Genomic DNA, 21,575 nt, shown 5'->3' with positions numbered 1-21,575 from the left:
GGGGTGGGGAGGGGTCAGGAGAAACCCCAATCTCCATGGAGATGGAGCTGAGGGGAGAAACCCACCCTCCTCTTCCTGGAGGAGGAGGAGGAGGAGGAGGAGGAGGAGGAGGAGGAGGAGGATGGTTTCTGATGTACTTAGAAGGACAGAGACTGGAGAAGACCAGGTCTTCTCAGGCTGAAATGCCATTTTTAGCATTTCAGCTAAACCAAGAACTGTTTGGCTTCAAAGGACAAGAAGTCCTCTAAAATGTAGAAAGGTAGAAGGGAGCGGCAGCTTCAAACCACTCTGAGCACAGCAAGGAACTGCACCTCCTTTCCACGGAGGACAATCAGGTATTCGAAGTGGACACGGTCCAGTTCACAACAATTCTTGTCCAGCCACGCAATGTTGAGCATCTATCAGCAAGCAGAGCAGCCAACGTAGGGTTGGAGATGGACGCCTGAATCCTGGCCAAGAGTAGCTGCCTTTCCACGGGCGAGGTGCCATTGCCAAGGTCCCCTCCAAGGGCGCTGGGGAGTGTGTGTGTGTGGAATGTCTCTGACCAACCCTTCCGATCAAAACTGCGAGGTAGAAGGCGTCCCCAAACACCACTGACAGTTTATACGTAGCTCAGGGGCCTCCAACCCTCCAATGCCCAGAATTCCCCAGCCAGCGTGTCTTAATATTGCTAAGGTGGGAGATGACACAGCTGATCATCAGCCAAGCAGCAGAAACAGAATTCAGACCACAAGAATTCTCCCAGGCCAGTCAAAAGAGGAAATTTTTTTTAGAATTCAGAGCCTACCCTTAGTTACTTCTCTTTCACCGTTACCTATCACTCTACTCTATGTCTCATTTCCTCTTCTCCCTGATTTTCTTCTTTTCTGCTTGGCTCCTGCACTTCTCCCATTTGTGTTTTCTTTCTTTCTTTCTCTCTCTCTCTCCTTCCTTCCTTCCTTCCTTCTTTTTCTTATTCCAATCTCCCTCCTTCTTCTCTCCTTCCCTCCCTCCTTCCTTTTTTCCCCCACTTCTCCCATCCTAACTACTTACTCTCCCTCGTTTGTGTTTCTGCTCCTTTCCTGGGCATTAATTTCTCCTTCCTGCTATCCCCATCAACCTCTCCTGCTGCCTCTGCTCACCCACTCCCTTATCTCATATTCTGTCATCACTCCCACTTCTCTGGCTTTGCATTGTGTTAAGTGGCACCACGAAGCTCCAGACCCTCCCAAAAGAGGTTTCTGTTGTGCAGACATCCCGCCTCGTTCTCGAGATTTGTAAGAGAGCCTCGCTTTCCATTTTTAACTCCCCCCCCACACCTACTGATTCTGTCTTTTCCCTCCCTTTGCAAAACTCTCAGGATTCTCTTGAAGATAGTTATCAACTTCTCAACACTTCTTCTTGAGCACAAAAATGCACGTTAAGCCCTAGTTGTCTAAGTTGCATTTTTAAAATAGTAATTGAAGTGTCTGATAATTTGTTGAAAACAACCTACACGCACTGATTGTGACAGTAAAGTCTGCAGCAGCCGAGTTCAGCGCGTTCAGGAAAGCAACACATGGCTCAATGCTCAATGCTAGGAGGAAAGGGTGTGTGTGTGTTTGTGTGTCTGTGAGACAGCTACACTTCCACCTAGGCATTTCTGCAGCCTTTGCTGGAAGCTCATTCATGCCTGCTTTGCCTGTAAATTGTGCCTTGAATGACCATAGACCTATTTAAAGACCTGCTCCTTTGGGCCTGCATGACCCTCTGCACTCTGCAAAGTGCCCACAGGGCCCACAGCCAGAGACGCCAGGACTTGTCGCTTGGCAACATCGTGTGTGTGTGTGTGTGTGTGTGTGTGTGTGTGTGTGTGTGTGCAGACCTCCCAGGCACACTTCTTCCCTTGAGTCCAGCAACCAACAAGTCCCACTTCGGGCTTAGCTTCAATTTGTCCCTCTTCCTAAATCAACTTAATGAACCAAATCATGACTCAGCACTCCCTTTGCCTCGCACAGCGGAGGGTCACCTTGCAAGATTAGGGCTCATCCCACCCAGATATCGCTCAATTATACGGATACATGGATGCCCACGGCATCTCCCTAGGTAGTCTCATAATTAAAATTTCACACCTGAGAGTTTTTCTCTCCCACCCATCCTCTCACTGAAATATGCAGCTTCGGGAATGACTAACTACAAAATCTTTCAGCTCAGCGTTCCAGGGCTACTAAAATCTCAGCTTCATAAAACTTGGCACACGCAGTGCTCGCTGAGCACTAGAATGATGCCAAACGCTTTTGGTTTTCAGGGGAATTTCGTAGCTATAGACCCCTGCCTTTTCCCCAAACTTTGGGAAAGCGCCATTTTCTTGAGGATGCTAGATTAGGGAGCAGGCAATGTTCACACAGGGACCTTCCACAGGCAATCCTCGACTTACGACCTAGATGCTTACTGACCATTCAAAGCTGCAATGTACCTACCTGAGGGGTTCTTAGGATCCGGATTTGAAGTTTCAAAAGACACCACTCCCCCCCTCCATCATGCTACCACAACCCGGCCCCATCTACGGCTGTTTGTGATCACGTGACCACAATTTACAACGGGTTCCCCCAAACCTGGGTCTTATGGAAGTGTTTTTGGCAAAACTGGGCCATGGTGAATCATTAATTCACTTAACGACCACCACACCCACACACAAAAAAAAAAACAGGTGTAAAATCAGGTCAAGTCACATGAGCAACCTTCTTTTACAACCACTGAAAATCACAACTGCAATACCCAACCTCCCTTGTGGTCGTAGCTGGAGGGCTATTTGTGTTGCAGTGGATCCTCATCTTTTCCTCCTTCTTCCTTGATGGGAGTCTCTCTCTCTCTCTCTCTCCCTCCCTCTCCCCCCCCCTCCAGGTTGGCAGCCCCTGCAGCCCCGTCCCTTCTGCGTCCCACACGCACATCAGGTGTGGAGTTTCACGTCTGGTGCTGCACCCCCCAGCTGGCAGCTTTTGGCCCTGTCCAGCCTGGCAACTTCACTCCAAGGCTTCCTTTCATGCTCCTTCCTCTTTTTCCCCCCTCACCCACTCTCCGTGGAAGAGGGCCAGAGCAATTTTGTGTGTGTGTGTGTGTGTGTGTGTGTGTGTGTGTAGCATTTGTGCTATGAATGAGGACTTGTTCCTTCTCTTCTGCTGCTCCTGCTTCAATTGCAGTGCAGTGAAAGAACAGCTAACCTCAGTGGACTAGAAATCAACTTCGCAAAGAGTTCCAAGTTTGCAGCTGACAAAAGGGGAAAAACAACAACCACCACCCCACCTTTCTGCCTGCCCTGCAAATGCCTTTTGCTCTCTGGCCATTCAACCCGTTTCCCAAGGAAGGAAAAAACAAAGGAGAAAAACGCCATTTGCTTTGAAAGATTGGCCTGTTTCTTCTGTCCCCAACAAATCCTTCTGCAAAGCAGCTGAACCTCTTTCAAAGTAACGGTCGGCATTTTCACCGGATATTCAAACCCCCCATCCCCCAACCACAGAATGGCAAAGCCTGGGGACTCTCCGAAACTACACCGGTAGTCCTCGATTTATAGAATAGAATAGAATAGAATAGAATAGAATAGAATAGAATAGAATAGAGTAGAGTAGAGTAGAGTAGAGTAGAGTAGAGTAGAGTAGAGTAGAGTAGAGTAGAGTAGAGTAGAATTCTTTATTGGCCAAGTGTGATTGGACACACAAGGAATTTGTCTTGGTGCATAGGCTCTCGGAGTACATAAAAGAAAAGATACGTTCATTTATGGCCACAATTGAGCCCAAAATGTCTCTTGCTATGCAAATCCGTTGTTAAGTTAGTTTTGCCCCACTTCACAATATTAAGTGAGTCTGGCTTCCCCTTTGACTTTGTTCTTCAGAAGGTGATAAAAGGGCAGCCGTCATAAGTCCATGCCAGTTGCCAAGCCTCTGAATTTTGATCACGTGACCCTGGGGATGCTGCAACGGCCGTAAGTATGAAAAATGGTCATAAGTCACTTTTTTCAGTGCCGCTGTAACTTTGTATGGTCACTAAATGAACTGTTGTTAAGTTGTAATACTGGAAGTTCTGATTACAAAAGCTTTATTGAAATAAGGTGCCGTTTATAGAAATTACTGAATTTGCCCCAAATATCTGAAATATGTTTCAAATACATTTTCACTGTTTCACAAGCAACTACTCCTAACTTGACTTGATTAAATTCTGATTGTTACTGCCAGCTAATATAAGATTTTGAGATCACACATGCATAATCTTAGTTTTGTAAACCTTCACAACCTGAACACAGGCATCCCGCTTTCAAATACATCCCTTATATGGATCAATCAAAGCTTTCCGAGAGTTGGAATGTGGAAATATTTTTTTCTGAATCAGCAAAACAAATTACACAAGCAGAGTAATAGAGAGAATGGAAGAAGATCCTTAGAAGCCTACAATATGAACACCTGATCAGTTAAGCAACAAGTAAGAAATATTCAGTAATTGGCCTCAAAGGTCTGGACCCCATAAAACAGTGTAAGATCTACCGATTCCTCTCAACCATTGCGGTCGATCCAGGGGGCATGCAAACACACTTTAAATATGGAATCTCTGACCCAAGGATCTCAATATAAACAACCAGAGATTCAATATAAATTGGAAAGCCATGCTTTTATTTGTCTGAAGGCTCTATGGAACCATATTTTCTGGAGAAACTGACTTCATTGGCGGCAAAAGCTTGAACTTCACTTCTGATAGGATTTATTTCCTAATTAGCAATGAACATGATTTGTTTTCAGATTGCTTTGTGTGTTTATTTGAAGTTATTTCCTCCTACTTCACACACCACCACCACCACATTAAGTACAAATGGCTTACAGGATGATAAGAGGAATCTTGTAAACATATGTTTTAAATAAAACCTTTCACAGTAATCCCAAAAATCAGTAGCAAATCAAACCCCCCCTTCGAGCAGGAGGGCTCCAGCTTGAGCGTCTGCTGTGGGATTTTTCTAAATCAAGGCATGCCCACACTCTGAAATCTTTAAAGGGGAACTTTGAAATCCCACCCCTCCCATTGAGATAACCTGCTCTGAGGTCAAAGCCCCCCAAATGGCAGCATAATCTTTTCTTCAAACTCATGGAGGAGACTAGAATAATGTTCTTCCTCATTGCCTGGAGACGTTCCACTAATTCAGGAGGGTTGTAGATTCTGTAACTGTGCAACACCCTTTTTCCTTACTAACCCTTGCCCTGATGAGACAGGGAAGCCTCTTGAGCCACAACTGAGGTTTGGCAAGAGAAAAGCCCCCCTCTCTGTATCTTCTGCTGGGGAGAAGGAACTGCGTTTTAAGGATGGATGGATCCCTTCCTCACTGGCATCGATAAACATGGTCAGCAAATCGGTGCCAGTCTCAGGAATATATATGCCTTCCCTCCCTTCAGATATTCTTTCAGGCACCTGAATAGCAAGGATAAAACGGGGGTAGCTTTCTGCCAGACCAAAAGACCCCCTTCGTTCACCAGTCTCTACTCAAAATAGATTTAACTTATACCTTGGTTCACAAATCACTTGAACAATATTCCTAGGTTTCAAGCTGAAGGACAACACTAGGCCACTTTTTTTTTTTTAAAAAAAAAAGAGAGATAAATCCTATATAGACAAAGAATTGATTAGCAGAATACTTAGGGAGTACCCAAAACATTTCACAAATGGACTACAAGGGCAATATATAAGCACACAGAACGTATAGAAACATTTTACTGCATTTGTTTCTCTGAGACAGGGCAAAATACAGTATTGTGGTTAAGTTGCCGGCCGAGAACCCAGGAGATTGTGAGTTCTAGTCCCACCTTGGCCATGAAAGCCAGCTGGGTGACTTTGGGCCAGTCATTCTTTCTCAGCCCAACCACCCTCACAGGGTTGTTGTTCTGGGGAAAACATGAGGAGAAAGGAATATTGTTATGTATTGTATATAGTTGTCAGTTGAAGTTCTCAATCTGGTCCTCTGTTGGAGCGGGAAAATACTCTCTTCTGATTGGTTGTGGGCTGATCAGCTTCCCTATAAAAAGAGCTGTGTCAGCCAGCAAGCAACAATTGCCTCACAGACAGCATGGAACAAAGAGGTGTTAGAAGTCACTCTGGCTTCACCCCCATTTTTCACCCAGAACATAACAAATGTGAGGCATGTTTGCTGCCTTGACTTACTTATAAAGTAATAAAGGTGGGATAAAAATCAAATAAATACATAAATGTAACTATTTTGATAACGTTTTTAAAACACACACACACACACCACACAAACACCCCCCTCTCCGTAAGTTACAGTGACAGGTCTGTTGTACAAATTTATCCACGTTGTCACAGAGGAATCCTTGAGCCTAGATGGTCTTGAGACTGCTGAGAGAGGGCAGGAGGTCAACTCCAAGTTCTAGGTTCATCTAGCATTGGGTAAAAGATCTCACAGGACGTGCGGCAGGGAGCCCCTCCTGCCAACGGCAAACCAGCCCTTGCCAAGGGGGCTGCTGCATGGTGCCCACGTCATTAGCAGGGATGGAACTCAATTGGAGCAAGTCTTTCCTTCCAACCATACAAAGACATCTTCCACGTATCCTGGATTCATGTGCCTTTTTAAAATATGTACAGGTACCAAATATCCCCAATAATACAATCTCTGAAGCGTTTCCCAGATTTCTTTTTCTTTCTTTTTTTTTTGCTACAATATTTAAGACATGCAAGATTTTTTTTACAGAAAAGCCAAGTAAAGTCCTATCAACTGGATTGCCTGTAGCACCACAGGCTGAATCCAGGGAAAACAAAGGGATTTGCTGACATCCAACTCTCAACGCTTCCACCTAAACCCGAAGTAGCAGGATTTTAAAAAATGGCAGAATATTTTTCCATTGTTTTCATTTAAGGCGAAGGGCCCAGGAAGCCAATAAGCACTACCATTGTCTAGACCAGGGCTCTCCAACCTTGGCAACTTTAAACCTGGCGGACTTCAACTCCCAGAATTTCCAGGTTTAAAGTTGCCAAGGTTGGGGAGCCCTGGTCTAGACTAAATATGGACCCTTCACCCGCCAGGACACGAGGGCAGATGTTAAACTATTCCGCTTCACAAATTGTGAGGTGGTGGGTCAGTTCCTCCGTGGATTTCGTCACTCACCTGGGGATTTCATGTAATATTGCTCAATGTCAGACATGTCCGTGTTCAGGGCGCACTCGAGATAGTTGAGGATAACTTTCCTACTGAAGTAGTACCTCGTGCCCATCAGAAAGACAGGCAAGCAGCAGATCACCAGCAAGGACTTGGTCACAACAAAGCATATTACTATGGAGATAAGGAAGAGAAATAAATGACACCTGTCAGAAGAGAGAAGGCCGGGTTGATTTTGGAAACACAGACCCAAAAGTCACATCCATGACACGATTCCTATCTATTGCGTGAAGGTGGCTGACACAATACACTCTATATATTCCTTTCTTCAGCTAATAAAAGGATTTTCTCTAATAAATAGGTACTGCTATACAAGCAGTCCTCGACTTACAACAGTTCATTTAGTGACTGTTCGATGTTACGACGGCACTGAAAAAAGTGACTTAGGCTCATTTTCCACACTTACGAACGTTGCATCATCCCCCCCTCCCGGTCATGTGATCAAAATTCAGACACTTGGCAACAGGTTCGTATTTATGACGGTCATAGTGTCCCGGGGACATGTGATCCTCTTTTGCGCCCTTTTGACAAGCAAAGTCAAGCCAAATTCACTTAACAACTGTGGCAAGAAAAGTTGTAAAATGGAGCAAAACTCACTTAATGACTGTCTCACTTATCAACATAAATTTGGGACTTGATTGTGTTTTTAAGTCGAGGACCAACTATATTCAGAACTGACCTCTCTTTTAAAGAACCCCCAATGTTTCCACGTTTGCAGCCAGCAGTGAAAAATGGCTATTCTTGATTTGATTTGTATTCCCTCCCTACATGCCCTTCACGGCTGTTAAAGGCCAGCTGTTAAATTAAAATGCTTATTAAGATTTCTACATGGTCAACTGCTAAAGTCTCTTGGCACTGATGAGAGCACGTGCCATAAAGGGAGCTGAGGAAACTGACCTGCCTGTGTTAGAAAATGAAGCTTAACGTCCTCCAAAATAGAACCAGGACAAAATTCAGATTAACCTGCAACATTGAATTCTGTTTCTTGGTATCCGAAGATTTTACTGGTCTGCATTACTTTATTAGGAGCATCAAAATCTTTAATAAACAAGCCCGCCTCATTTATCTATAAAGCAGCATCTCAACTTTGTTGATGACATAATGCAGCTGGGAATGCACTTAACAGAGAATTTTCTTCTATTTTTCATTTATCTTTCCAGTGCTGAAAAGGAAATTTTTTAGGCATTCAACCATTACGTGTGCATATCAAATTGATTCATTGCCAACAGAATTTTACTAAGTGTAATTATCCGAGGTTCCGTGTCCTAAGATTTATGAATCGCTTGTTACAGATGAGCTCCGATGATCTCGATTAGTCCAGATAATGATCCGTGGTCTCATCGTTTCCCACATTAACTGGTTTCAACCTGGGCTGTTTCTCAGAAGTTTCTCTTGGACCCATCAGCTCTCTTCCTGCCCTCGGGTAACCACCCGATCCCGGTGGGACAAAATTACTTCTGAGATCCCTAGCAGGCATTCTAACCTTTTGTCTTCTACAGGTCATCCTTGACGTACGACCACAACTGAGCCCAACGTTTCTGTTGCTAAACGAGACATTTGTTGAGTTTTGCTCCACTTTATGACCTTTCTTGTCACCGTTCTTAAGTGAATCACTGCAGTTGTTAAGTTAGTAACACGGTCGTTAAATGAATCTGGCTTCCCCATGGACTTTGCTTGTCATAAGGTCACAAAAGGGAATCACGTGACTCTGAGACACTGCAACCGTCATAAATACGAGTCAGTTGCTAAGCACCTGAATTTTGACCAGATGACCCTGGGGATCCTGCAATGGTTGTAAGTCTGAAAAATGGTCCTAAATCACTTTTTCAGCACTCTTGTAATTTTGAACAGTTGTAAATTGAGGGCCACCTGTACAGCATTTTTCCAGAATGCTCTCCTGTCTCCCTCCATTCTATAAAAATTCTTTCAACCTCAATTCTTAAAGGTTGTGTCTTCCATGAATTAATGCCTTTCTTTGAATCTGAAGGCACAATTTTTCCATGTTATACTTCAAGATTTGTTGTTGGTAATCCAGAATATGCTTAACTAATGTGCATTAAAGTACAACTCCTACTTCTTGTAACTAAGAAATTGCTTCATAAATTACAGGAGCTTTTTTTTCACAGCCACATCATATTTCTCAGCTGATTTATATGCAGTGTGTGACTGAATGTGATATAGATGTAACACAAAAACTAGCCAACATCCAGAATCCTTTGTTTTGTGTGTGTGTGTGTGTGATATTGGTGCTAAATCAGTCTTTTTGTCCAAGTGCAAAAGTTGCTTTGAATTTCCCTTTGTTAGACTGAGCCAACAGTCCATTGCATCCCATTACTTGTGGTGCTTATTTAGCAACTACCTTACTCAGTGACAGTTTGCAGGAACAATGAAGACGAAAAAATCATTTTGCAACCAAACCTCCCACTTACAACCTTGGTAGGTCTGTAAAGCAAGGAGAGCTGAAATATTTCATTCAGCAACCACTTTGCTGAATCACTGAGGGACTAGTTCCTGTGACGGTTGCTAAACAAGAATTATTGTGCTGGGTTTTGAATTATACTTCTGAACATTTGGTTATTTTTCCTAAAGAATAGTAGTTTTACCTGCAAAACTAGGAGAGGCTGCTAATTCCTGAGAACACATCTGAATATTATGATTGCACTTATGCCATGTATTTTTTTAAAAAAGAAATCTTGATTTGTAAACATAGGTATCATGTGGAAATACATATTTTCTAACAACAAAACCCCCCTACAGGTCACCAAACCCCCCAAAGAACAACTCACCTCAAAGACAAGACTATAGAGTAGCCAGTTCAAAAACCCGTAATCACAGCCAATTACAGAACTTCAGTTATAATCAACTTTAGCCCAAGTATCAGCATTTGTTTCACTAAGAAGAAGCCACTGTTCCTCAAAACCAACCAATTTCAAGACTGTTCCTGGGAAATAAGAAGAGTGCAAAATTTGAAGCGCCCAAGACAGCAACACAGGGGGGAAAAGATACTGTAATCACATCTAACATAAAGATATTTAAGGTAATTTCTGTAAAACAGAATAAGTAGAACTGATCAGCCAAGCAAAAGTCCATTGAGATGAGAAATTAATGGCTGTCAAAAGAACAGGGAAAAACCCCGTGTAAATCTTTGGGAAAATCCAAAAAACTGGATAACTGACAATGCTCCTTTTCATTTGGGGGAACCTTTCTGGAAGGGAAGGATTCTCCCAAAGACCTCAGTCGATGGGCAGGATTATTTGGGAGAGAAGGAGATGGTCCTACAGCATTCAGGGGAGTCCTGATGGTAGACAATACTTTGAATTACACTTAGAGAGGGACAAGCGGTCGGACTACTTAATGTCACAGGGTGTTAGATGTTTCCACAAAATGGGTCCCAGTCACGTCCACTCGCTCCATTTGTGACAACTGCAATTTCTGAGGGGAGCTCAGTGAACCACAAAATGCCAGAATCGGAGCTCAGAAGACGCCATCAAGCACCACTGGGTGTTCCGTGAGGGTTCCACTTGAGCATGTCTGACAGATGACCCTGCAGCCTCGGTCTGAAGGACTCTATTAAGATGGGGAACTGACACGGAACAGCCTGTTCTGCTAGACGGTAGTTCACACAATTGGGAAGCCCCTCCTGATCTTCAGCCTCAACCTCCTCGGTTATAGTTTTAATTCATAAATTCTGTCCTCCCTCTTCTGTGTGACATTCGTTTGAAGATGGTTATTACATCTGCCCACGGTCCCCTCATCTGTAGATGAATTATATCAGATCTTCTGATCATTTCTCATTAAGCTGAGCTTCAGAATAGAACTGGAAGGGACCTTGGAGGTCTTCTAGTCCAGCCCCCTGTTCAAGCAGGAGACCCTATAGGAATTCAGACAGGTGGCCATCCAATCTTTCCTTAAAAACCTCCAGTGATGAAGCACCTACAACTTCTGAAGGCAATTTCTGTTCCACTGGTTGATTGTCTTCACTGTCAGGAAGTTTCTCCTTAATTCCAGGTTGCTTCTCTCCTTGATCAGTTGCCATCCTTTGCCCTCTGGTGCTTTGGAAAATAAGTTGAGCCCCTCCTCTTTGTGGCAGCCCCTCAAATACTGGGATGCTTCCAGAATCTGTAGCATCCTGATAATCTTCCTCTACCTTCAACCATGTTTGTCCCTTTCTTTTTTGAATAGACTCCAGTTGGAGCCTGACCAGAGAAGACTAGATAATTTCTCCTGTGATTAAGACAGTAGGCTCCTGTATAAATACCCAAGGTGGGATTTGACATTTTATCTTTATATTTCATATGGTCAACAAAGCCATCCTGACCTCTTTGAAATGCCTCCCACATCCTACACTTGAGCCTGGCATTTTTCCACATTTCTTTTTTCTTCGATCTCATCCCATTTATTTCAGCCCCTTGTTCCATCCTGCCCAGATATTTTTCAATCTTCTTCCTGTAAAGTCTTAGCTCATCTTTCAACATTGTGTCACCTGCAAACTTTTTAAAGCATCCCCTTGATTTCTTCCTGCAAGTCATTAATGAAAATGTTGAAACGAGGCTAAGGACAGAATCCGGTGGTGCTCCATGTAATATTTCCCCCCAACCATTTCTTGGCAATAGATCCATGCTGGTTCCTGTTATTCCTAGCATGCTTACCCAAGCATCCACAAGCCTGCTGCTTGGTAATCTGTTCAAAGTTCTTGCCCAAGATCAACACGAAGGAGATGCCAAGATCCCTCCACTTTCTTCTTTTGAAGATGAGATGACATTTGCTCTTTGCCATTCTGTGAGGGCCTCTCCAGTCTTCCAGACGTTTTTGAAGATTTCTGAAAGTATTTCATGAATCGCCTCCATTTCTTCAGAACTTGAGGATATAATCCATCTGGGCCAGGAGACTTGAATTCATTTAAACCAGCTAAAACCTTCTTGCCTTCTTCTTATCTGTCCTTAGCTGTATTCCTTCCTTTCCACAATGGCTTTACCAGCCAAAGCTCCATTTTCCTTCTGAGAAAAGATCCGAGTTAGAATTTTATCACCATCACCCTTAACCTTCACTATTCTCTCTTTGGCTTTCTTTTTTATTACCAAAGAACATTTTTTTATTATTTTTGCATCTCTAGCAAATCTCAGCTCATTCTGAGCTTTACCCTTTCTGACAGAATTCCTGCAGCTTCTGGAGCCTATCCTGAATTATTTATTTGGTTTTGCTGCTTTCCATCCATTTCCTTTATGTGTCCTTTTTCTCTTTTTTCATTTTAGTGAACTTGGCATGGATCCAGGCTGCCTTCTTTAATTTTCTCCCATTTTTTCCCTTCTTGCAGAGACTGTCTGTGATTGTGCCATCAGTATCTCATTTCATAGAATTTCCCATCTTTTTACACAATCTGTGTTACCGTTGCTAAACCTTAATGTCAACATGGTACAATTGACCCTACAGTATATTTGATCCTACCAAGAAATGGCCACAAAACTATTAGCCACAAAATTAATCTAGAAGTTCCTTTGATCATTGTAGTTGTTAGCCAAAAATCTAGTAAAAAGGCAGAAATAGAAAACTAAGCAAAACATTTCCAAGACAAAATAAATTCAGCCAGAACAAACTATAATCTGGTTGATTATGAACCTATATATACAGTGCCTTATCTTTCTGTGAATTTACAACTTTCTTTCTCTCCTGGAACCATTTCATTTCAAACTGAAGTTCATACTCACATACCAACAGGCCAACATTCTGACCCTTTGATTAATTATTTCCAGTTTAGGATAAACTCTGGATTGGATCAGCAATGCAAGGTTGGTGCTCTCCCTTCCTCTATCCTTTTCTCTGACAGTCCCGCTGTGACCTCTTCTACTGGTCCACAGTCTTTCAGTGTTTTTCATCCCTCCCCTCAGCTGTTGTTTACGTCTTTCCATCTTATCAGATCACACGGTCCTTCCTTCCTTCCTTCCTTCCTTCCTTCCTTCCTTCCTTCCTTCCTTCCTTCCTTCCTCCCTCCCTCCCTCCCTCCCTCCCTCTCTCCTATCCATTCATCCACCAATGTTCCCATAGAGCACTGTCCATCCCAATCTTTCTGGACCCTCCTTCCCACATTTCTGTGGCCACATCAATATATTATCAAAATTAATTATGAAAAATTAGTTCAGTACATCCAGGAATACTTCAGTCATGAATTATTTCAAGTCTGCAGAAACATTTAGGCCAAATAGAATTGACTATATTAAAAAAAAATGATCGGCCAGACATCCTGGCAGTGGCTCATTGTCCCTCATTCCAGCTGAGTTTTAGTTACTAACTGGAGGTCACTAGCATCTCCAGCTACCAACCATGGAGTATGGGCCAGTCTTGAAATGGAGGGTTACACCTGAATCACAAAGCTAACCCAGCCTGCTCAAACAGGTATTGTAGCTCCCCAGGCTGCATAAATAGGTTCCAGTCAGGGATTCTGAGGGTGACTGGACATTGCTGGAAGTGCTGGCATCCTTAAGTCAGCTGAGTCTCGAGAGCAACAACTGCAAAATGGAACAGAGGAAACTGGGCATCTAAGGAGAAGATCTTAACTGGTACTGAAAGAGAGAAGATAAGAGCAAGAAAGCCGTTTTTCTTCACAAAAGAGACCCAAATAAAAAAGGAGAACCAGATACAACATGGTCAGCAGAAAGAATTCAGAAGCATCATTCAGTTTGGAGTTTAAAATAGCAGAAGCAGAACCACTGAATAAAGGGATTAGTTACAGAGCAAAGACGAAGATCAGGACAAGGTTCACAACTCTACGTCAGCTGAGAAACACACAATTAGAACTCAAAGCTGCTATGGACACTGCTTTGCACTGCAGGCTGCTTTAATGGAGGATGTTTTCCCCTAAAGCTCTCAGGCCTCCATCTTATGCCAGCCCAACCAACCTTCAGCCATGGTGAGAGCAGGCTTTAGAAGTTCAGAAAAGAACTGCATAAGCTTTCATTTCTAGCCAAAGCACCAAAACATCAGTGAAGCTGGGTCCTTCCATGCTTGAGTTGTGGCGTCGCAGGCAAAGTACGCAAGGGGCAGGGAAACACAGCCAGGCCTGGTCTGCAGCCCCATCTCCACCTCCGAAGTCTGGGCTAGAAGGTCCAAAAAAGGGGGAAACAGATCATGGGACCAGAGCAGCCCCACAACGAGCTAATTCTTCAGCACACGGAACATTTCAACTAAGCATGAACAAGGGAAGGCGTGAGGGACAGGTGTGTTCAAAAGGCACAGAGCAATGATAGCACCGAAGGGGGGGATGGGAGTCATTTTCTTTCCCTCAGGCTCTGCTAAATCAAAGTCATCCATTCAAAGTGAACCTGGCAAAATTCCGGACTGATGAAAAGATGAATTTCTTTACAGAAAATGTTAAGTGTCGTTAAGTGACATTTAACGAAAATGTCGTTAAGTGCCATCAGATGCCACAAACTAGAGGCCAACCGAGTACAGGCAGTCCTCGACTTATCACCACAACTAAGCCCAAAATTTAAGTTGCGAAGTGAGACAATTGTCAGTCACACGGTTGTTAAGTGAATCTGGCTCGCCCACGGACTTTGCTCGTCAGAAGGTCGCAAAAGGGGATGACGTGACCCTGGGACACTGCAAGCGTCATAAATACGAGTCAGTTAGGGGTTCGAGATGGAAGAATCTACAATTATCATTAATGGGAAGAATAGCAACAATTAAGATGAGTATATTACCAGATTGTTGTTTTTATTTCAAACAATACCGATAAAAATAGAAAAAAAAATATTTTGAAAATCTTAACAAAATAATAATGAAATTTATATGGCAAGGGAAAAAAGCGAGAATTAATATAAAAATGCTGCAAGATGCAAGGCTCAGAGGAGGGTTTGGACTACCAAATTGGGAATTATATTATCAGGCAGCAACATTATCATGGATGAAAGAATGGACTGAAATAAGAAACACAAGGGTATTGACGTTGGAGGGTCATGATCTGCAACTGGCTTGGCAGGCTTTTTTATGGTATGGGAAGAATAAGATACATAGTCATTTTCAAAGACATTATGAAGAAATGCTTTATCATCAGTGTAGGAGAAAGTCAGAGAAAAACATTATTTGTAAACACCAATATGGCTTTCAACAATGGAAGCATTAGTACATCCAAATATTATTAACATGGGAAATATTATTAGATATAAAGATATTTTATCAGAAAAGAGGGAATTGAAAACGAAACAAGGATTAGAAGAACAAGGGATTGATATGGAGTGGTATATACAATTGCAAATACAATCGAGATATGAAAAAGATGCAAAGTTATATGGTTTTTACTTGGAGATGATAGAATTGGATGAGATACTCACAGGAACAGATGAGAGAATGATTAAAAAATTGTATAGTTACTTACTTTCTATTAAATTAGAAGAAGAAGAAGTAAAAGAAACAATGATAGCATGGGCAAAAAACTTTGGATACACAATAGAGTTAAATAAATGGCAACAACTATGGGAAAGAAACTATAAGTTAACAATGGCAACAGCATACAAAGAGAATTTGTATAAAATGTTTTATAGATGGCATATGTCACCGGAAAGATTGGCAAAAATGTTTAAAGATAAATCAATTAAGTGTTGGAAATGTCACCAGACACCGAGATCGTACTACCATATGTGGTGGACATGTGCAGAAACGAGAAACTATTGGGCAAAAATTCGGATTTGATTAGAGAAAATGACTCAGCAACATACTGACTTAAAACCGGAGCTGTTTCTGTTGGGTATTTTACTTGAGAAAATTAGTAAAGAAAATGTATATTTGATTATTCATGTAATAACTGCAGCGAGAATTGTATTTGCACAAAATTGGAAAGCGGAAAAAATCCCTACAGAGGGAGAGGTAATTAAGAAAATAGTAGAATGTGCAGAAATGAATAGATTAACATTAGCCATTAAAGGGAAGGAAGAATCGGAGTATTACAACATATGGGGGCAATTTTATTATTGGATAGAAAATGAATATGGACAAAAAGCGGTGTAAAATTAAATAAATCTGGAAGAAAAATGTTCTAAGAGGAGATATATTAAATTGAAATGTAAAAGCAAAGAAATATAAATATTATGATGACACAAAAATTTGTACCCAGATGACACACTGAATGATCAATGATGTAATGTTTGTTTTAAAAAAATAAAAAACTTTGTATAAAAATAAATAAATACGAGTCAGTTGCTATGCATATGCATTTTGATCAGGTGGCCCATGCGGGGTAGGGGGGTGGCTGCTGCAATGGTCATAAGTGTGAAAAACCATCCTAAGTCACATTTTCAGCGCCGTTGTAATGTCAAACGGTCACTAAATGAACTGTTGTAAGTTGAGGGCTACCTGTAACTGGTTAAATTTCTGGAACTTTCAGATTTCGGTGCCTGAATCGCCACCAGGACACTGTGAAAGAGACAGTCAGGCATACTGGTTAAAGAGCCAGATTGAAACCGGCTCACCAATGGATGATTTCGGATAAATCACAAGATCTCAGCCTCAACTACTTCACAGAACTGGTATGTAATATTTTTTTTTCAAAAAAATAGAATTTACCATCTTGTGCTCCTGCAGGACAATCTAAACCAATAAACAAACTTGTCCCACCTAAATGTATCTGACTGGCCATTGGTAAGACAAAACGTTGGATAATATGGGCTTCATTCATGATCCTCCTTTCTTATTCAGGACAGGACAGTACTGTTACAGTACAGTAACCTAAGCGACCAAGGCATTTTTTTTCCATTTTAAATTCTGCCTAAAAGCAAAATATTCCTTAAACCAAAACAATCTGTCCCATTAAAGCAGAGTTTCTCAGTAACTTTAATGAACTTCAACTCCCAGAATTCCTCAGCCAACTGCATTAAAGTATTTTATTTCAAAATTTAATCAAATAAATTTTATTTACAGCCCAAAGTCATTAAAGTATTTGAAACTGGTACGTCATCACCTTCTTAACACTATAGTAGCAAAACTGAAACTTCCCTCTCTAAATCGATCGGACCCATTGTCTTCTGTTTCACTCAAAACTCCTGATTTTTCCTGGTAATGCAGAAAACTTTGTTTTCCTGTAATCTTCATTCTATTCTTCAGCTTCCCCCCCACCACCACCACTGCATCATCCTTGTCAGCACTTTTCACTGCTTCTGCATATGTCTGTGTAATACATGGCCGCCCTTTCAAAAATGTCAATGCTCATTTTGAGTTCATTTTCTAAAAAGCCTCGATCATTCCTTGAGTATCAAAGTAGGCATATATATGCAGAGAGTGGAGAAGGTTGGCACCAACAGCATTTTTGGTATTAGGAAACTGGTCAGAATAAAATTCTGAAACTGCCAATCATGCAGCCCATTGCTAACATCCATCAGAAGGAACCCTGATTATTTACCTTGCGATGCACTCTGCAAAACTGGTCTTTGGGTGCAAACATTCTTTTTAACAATCTAGCCTAGACAGACACCATGTGCGAAGAGCTCATTCTGCTGTATCACTGCCACACAGTAGCTGGTAAAATAAGCTGCAAGTCACATTTGGACACATTCATTGTACAACTTGCTCCGTTTGCCATGAGAAAAATTCGGTGAATTTCCAAAGGAAGTGGCTCATTCCACTTTATAATGTTAAATTTATCCTTGATTAGTTTTTAAGTCTGTCTCTTAGTGGCTGTAAAGTCCCTTCTATCTCCCTCGATCAGGTTAAATTTTGTAAAGAAAAGGGCCTTGTGAAAAGCAGAAGCGTTGTGCTTGTGAGGAACACAGCAAGGTGGACTAATTCAGGGGAAAATTATTTATATAAAGTCATTTATTACAAGGGGCTTGTTTGCTACCTACTTCCATATACTCCAGGTGGTTTACGATAGTTAAAACGGCAGTAGCAGAATCCCGAAATTCAAGCAGCCACAACAGGACAATGTTCCATTCAAATCAAAAAACAGAAAATGTTCTCCTATTCCGCCTGAAGTCTCAAGTACAATATTTAGAAGTTCTGAGACGAAGGAGGTAAAAGCATTAATGAAATGCCTTCCTTGCAAACTGATTAGTGAAAGTCCAGCTCCGAATTAGAGCAGTCATGCAGCAACCGTAGCCGGAACTTAATTAGACCTTCTTAGCCAAACAGCCTTTGGGGTGCCTCATAGTTGCTTGGCTTGCCAATTCCTTTGAAGAGGAGGAAGGAGAGCAGAACAGACCCTCAAAACGGAGACGCCACCGGGGAAAATCCAAGAACACCTTCTCAAGAACCCCCGAGATGAAAACGAGCCAGAAAACTGTCCCTCTTGCAACAAAAACGTTCCCAAACATCATTTCCCACACGAACAGAGTGACATGATGCTGAATCCCAAAACACTGATTTGAAACAGAGAACATTCTTTTCTTTATCCTGCTCATCCATGAATTCTGCCTCCGATCAACCCTTTTGTCCAAGACCCTTTAAAACCGTTTAATTTAGTGACCCTCACAGCTAGGGCATCTACATTAGCAATGAAAAAGAAATCTTGGCTTTTGGCCAATAAGCAGATCTGTTGCTTAGTGATTTTTATCCTTGGCCCCAAGGTAGACTTCACTTCATATGGCTGTGCTACAACCTTTGATAACCAACCCAGGTGTCTTCTGGACACGTAGAGTGTCTACGCTCAGATCTTTCGTCGGATTAGCACGGGGGAAGTGACTTCCCCAGAAGGCCTCGGGAGGGCTTCAAAGCAGTTGCACGGGAGCTTCATATAACTCTGGCTGCTGCCTTCCTTCCCTGGTGGAACCCATCTGAAACCATTTGCACAAGGTTCATAACTTTCTGAAAACTTTAATAGGTGATATCACCAAGTACTTTAAACAGTTCAGTCACTTGTGCTAAAGTTACAAAAAGAGTTCAGGGCAATATTGGAGAGTTCTGGCCGCCTCCTTCAAATATCATTTATTTCAGAACAAACTCCCTGGAATACTACATGCCCTTTTCAAGGGATTCCTTCCCTTGTTGGTTTGCAAGCTTTGTTGCTTATGAAAACAAAAGAAAAGTTCATTTTTAATTTCTTTGCCTTTTCTTGAAACGTAAGACCTGTGCCAAAACGTTACTGTAGATCCCCGTGTAATTGATTTGATACCCGTTAGCAGAACACACTGAAAACTGTCCTGAATGGTAAGATTAAGGTCATAAAATAGTAAGTAAGGTAATAAAACCAAAGTAAGTAACCTTCTGGGCTTTCGGAAGTTCAAAGACTTTAGCTAAACGTTCATCTGACCCTGAAGTAGCACACAGGGGATGCCCTTAATCCACAAAGCCTCCCAGCCACGCATCCTTTTCCCACTGGTAACCATTAACGACCCTTCCCTGCCCATTAAGTAGAGGCCTCGGGCGAGCATTCGTGACTGGTGCAGGGGCTGAAGGGAGGCCCCGACAAACGGTCAGCTTTCCCGTAAACTCCGCTGGGCTCCGGAGCATCGTTTCTCAGCCTCCGCCAGTGCAGCTTCCCCTCCCGTCTGCGGAGCTTGAGAACTGATGCTGCCCGGGGCTCTACGGCCTCCGCGGGAGGCTCCGGCTCGGGGAAACCGCCTCGTGGCCAGAGCGGCCTCCAGTCACTCAACTTGGCAACTCCACCACGGCTTGGACTTCAAGCCCCAGAATTCCCCGGTGGGCGGTTGAAGGCCCCCCCCCAGCCGGCCAGCTTCAGAGCCGCTGTCCAGGGTGCTGAGCGCAGCGGCTCCTGCCCAGCCTCTCCACGGGGAAGCAGGTGCTCCAGGCGCCGCAGCTGCCCGAAGGCCCCGCTCGCCCCCCGGCTTCCTGCCTCCCGCCTCAGCCTCAGCCTCGCCCCCGGGCCCAGCCGCCTCCTCGGACAGCACGTGGCGGCCCGCCGACCGGCTCCGCCTCCCCGCTATCGCCCGGCCCGGCCCGCCCGGCCCCCGCGCCTGCTGCAATGCGAAGGGCGCTCCGCCTCCCCTCCCGCCGCCGGCCGGCAGAAACGGCCCGGCCGGCGGCTTCCCAGGCGGGCGAGGGTCGGGAGGGCCCCGCGGCAACCCAGCGCGCCGGCCGCTTTCCCCGCGGGGTCGGGCCACTCACCGGCCAGGGCGGCGTAGAGCAGCTGGGCCAGCGGCTGGTCCTTGAGGCCGCGGAAGGCGGTGTTGGGGATGCGCTCCAGGATGCCCTCGTAGAAGATGCGCCGCACCGCCTCGCCCTCGGCCGGGTGGAAGGGCCGGATGGAGACCCCCGCCGCTCCCGCCGCCCGCTCCCCCGCTCCGCCCGCGGGCCCGGCCCCGGCCCCGGCCCCGGGCGGCGAGGCGGCGGCCCCGGGCGGCCACATCTGGGCGGCGAGGGCGGCGGGGGCGGGCAGGCGGCCCTCCTTGGCGGCGGCCCCGAGCGACGGACGCTCCTCGGCCACGATCTTGGTCTCGCAAACCATCTCGGGCGGCGAGCAATTCATGCAAACGGGCCGCGGGCGGAGGAGGCGGGCGAGGCGGCGGCGGCGGCGGCGGCGGCGGCAGGAAAGAGCTCCGCCGCATTCGGGGGCCATTTATAAGGCAGCCGCGGCGCTGCAGTTGGGCCCGCGCTCCCCCCGGGTCCTAGCGCCCCGCTCATTGGCCGAGAGGGCCCCGCGCGCCCTGCTTCGCCGCACCGACGGACGGGTGGGGGAGGGGCTGGCGGCGCGCCCGGGACACGCCCCCCCGCGGGGCTCCCCGCCGAATCCCCCGCCTGCCTTGCCGCCCTTCGCTGGCCGGTGGGGAGGGAGGGAGGGGGGGAGGCTGGAGGGCTCCGGGGCGGCTGCCAAGAGACCCTCCGGGCTGCAATTCCCGACCGGGGCGGGGGGCACCCGAAGTCTCCGCCGCCGCAGAGCCCGAGGGCGGCCCGGCCTGCGGCGCACGTGGCTCGGCGGCCCTCTGTGCGAAGCCCCGGGCTCTTGGGCAGGAGCTGCGTGGCTGGGCGGCCGCTTTGCCGCGGGGGAGGCTCGACGGCCTCAGAGGGGGCGCCCGTCCTGCGGGCCCAGCCGGCTCTCCCGGGCAGCCCAGGCCGCTGCTTCGCCTTGGCCGCCCTCGGAGCCCGCTAAGACGGGAGGCCCGTTGGCAGCCTTCGGATGACACGGCAGAAAGTCGGGCTTGGCCTGCCTGGACGCCTCCCCCCTCCCTCCCTCCCTCCCTCCTCCCCGGGACAGCGGCTCTGCTCGCCCCCGGCCCTGCCCTCCGCGGGGATGGGGGGGTCATGCTCCGCTGCGGTCATTGCGCAGGGGCGACCCCCGGGTCCCCGTCCCCCCCCCCGCTCCGCTCCGGCCCGGCCCAACTGCAGAGCGCGGCGCCTCCCGCCCAGACGGCGGGGAGGGGACCCAAAGGCTGCGAGCGCTTCCCCGCAAGTCGCCCCATTGCGGAATCTCCGCGCTGCCCCCTCCCTCCCCGCCCCACGGAGCGCGGGAGGATGGCTCGGGCTCTTCCAGGAG

General features: G+C 45.4%; 1 protein-coding gene across 2 annotated transcripts in view; it reads right to left on the bottom strand.

The window, feature by feature from the left end:
* Positions 1–20,642, bottom strand: part of ASPNAT (aspartate N-acetyltransferase) — a 45,444-nt gene extending 24,802 nt beyond the window's left edge. Inside the window, exons 1-2 of one of the 2 annotated variants that reach the window (XM_034415933.3) lie at positions 20,210–20,636; positions 7,112–7,276 (exon numbers count right to left, since the gene is read on the bottom strand). In XM_034415933.3, coding sequence (XP_034271824.3) covers positions 7,112–7,276; positions 20,210–20,570 — 526 coding nt within the window. In that variant the 5' untranslated portion in view covers positions 20,571–20,636. Of the gene's footprint in view, positions 1–7,111; positions 7,277–20,209 lie in introns of both variants that reach the window. The other variant, XM_087895619.1, reaches the window with a different exon arrangement.
* Positions 20,643–21,575: the final 933 nt, after the last annotated feature.

The sequence above is a fragment of the Pantherophis guttatus genome, chromosome 5, assembly GCF_059756535.1.
Source record: "Pantherophis guttatus breed Tessera chromosome 5, ASM5975653v1, whole genome shotgun sequence".
Classification (NCBI taxonomy): domain Eukaryota; kingdom Metazoa; phylum Chordata; class Lepidosauria; order Squamata; family Colubridae; genus Pantherophis; species Pantherophis guttatus.
The sequence above is the reverse complement of the archived record's forward strand: the minus strand, read 5'-3'. Positions and strand labels throughout refer to the sequence as shown.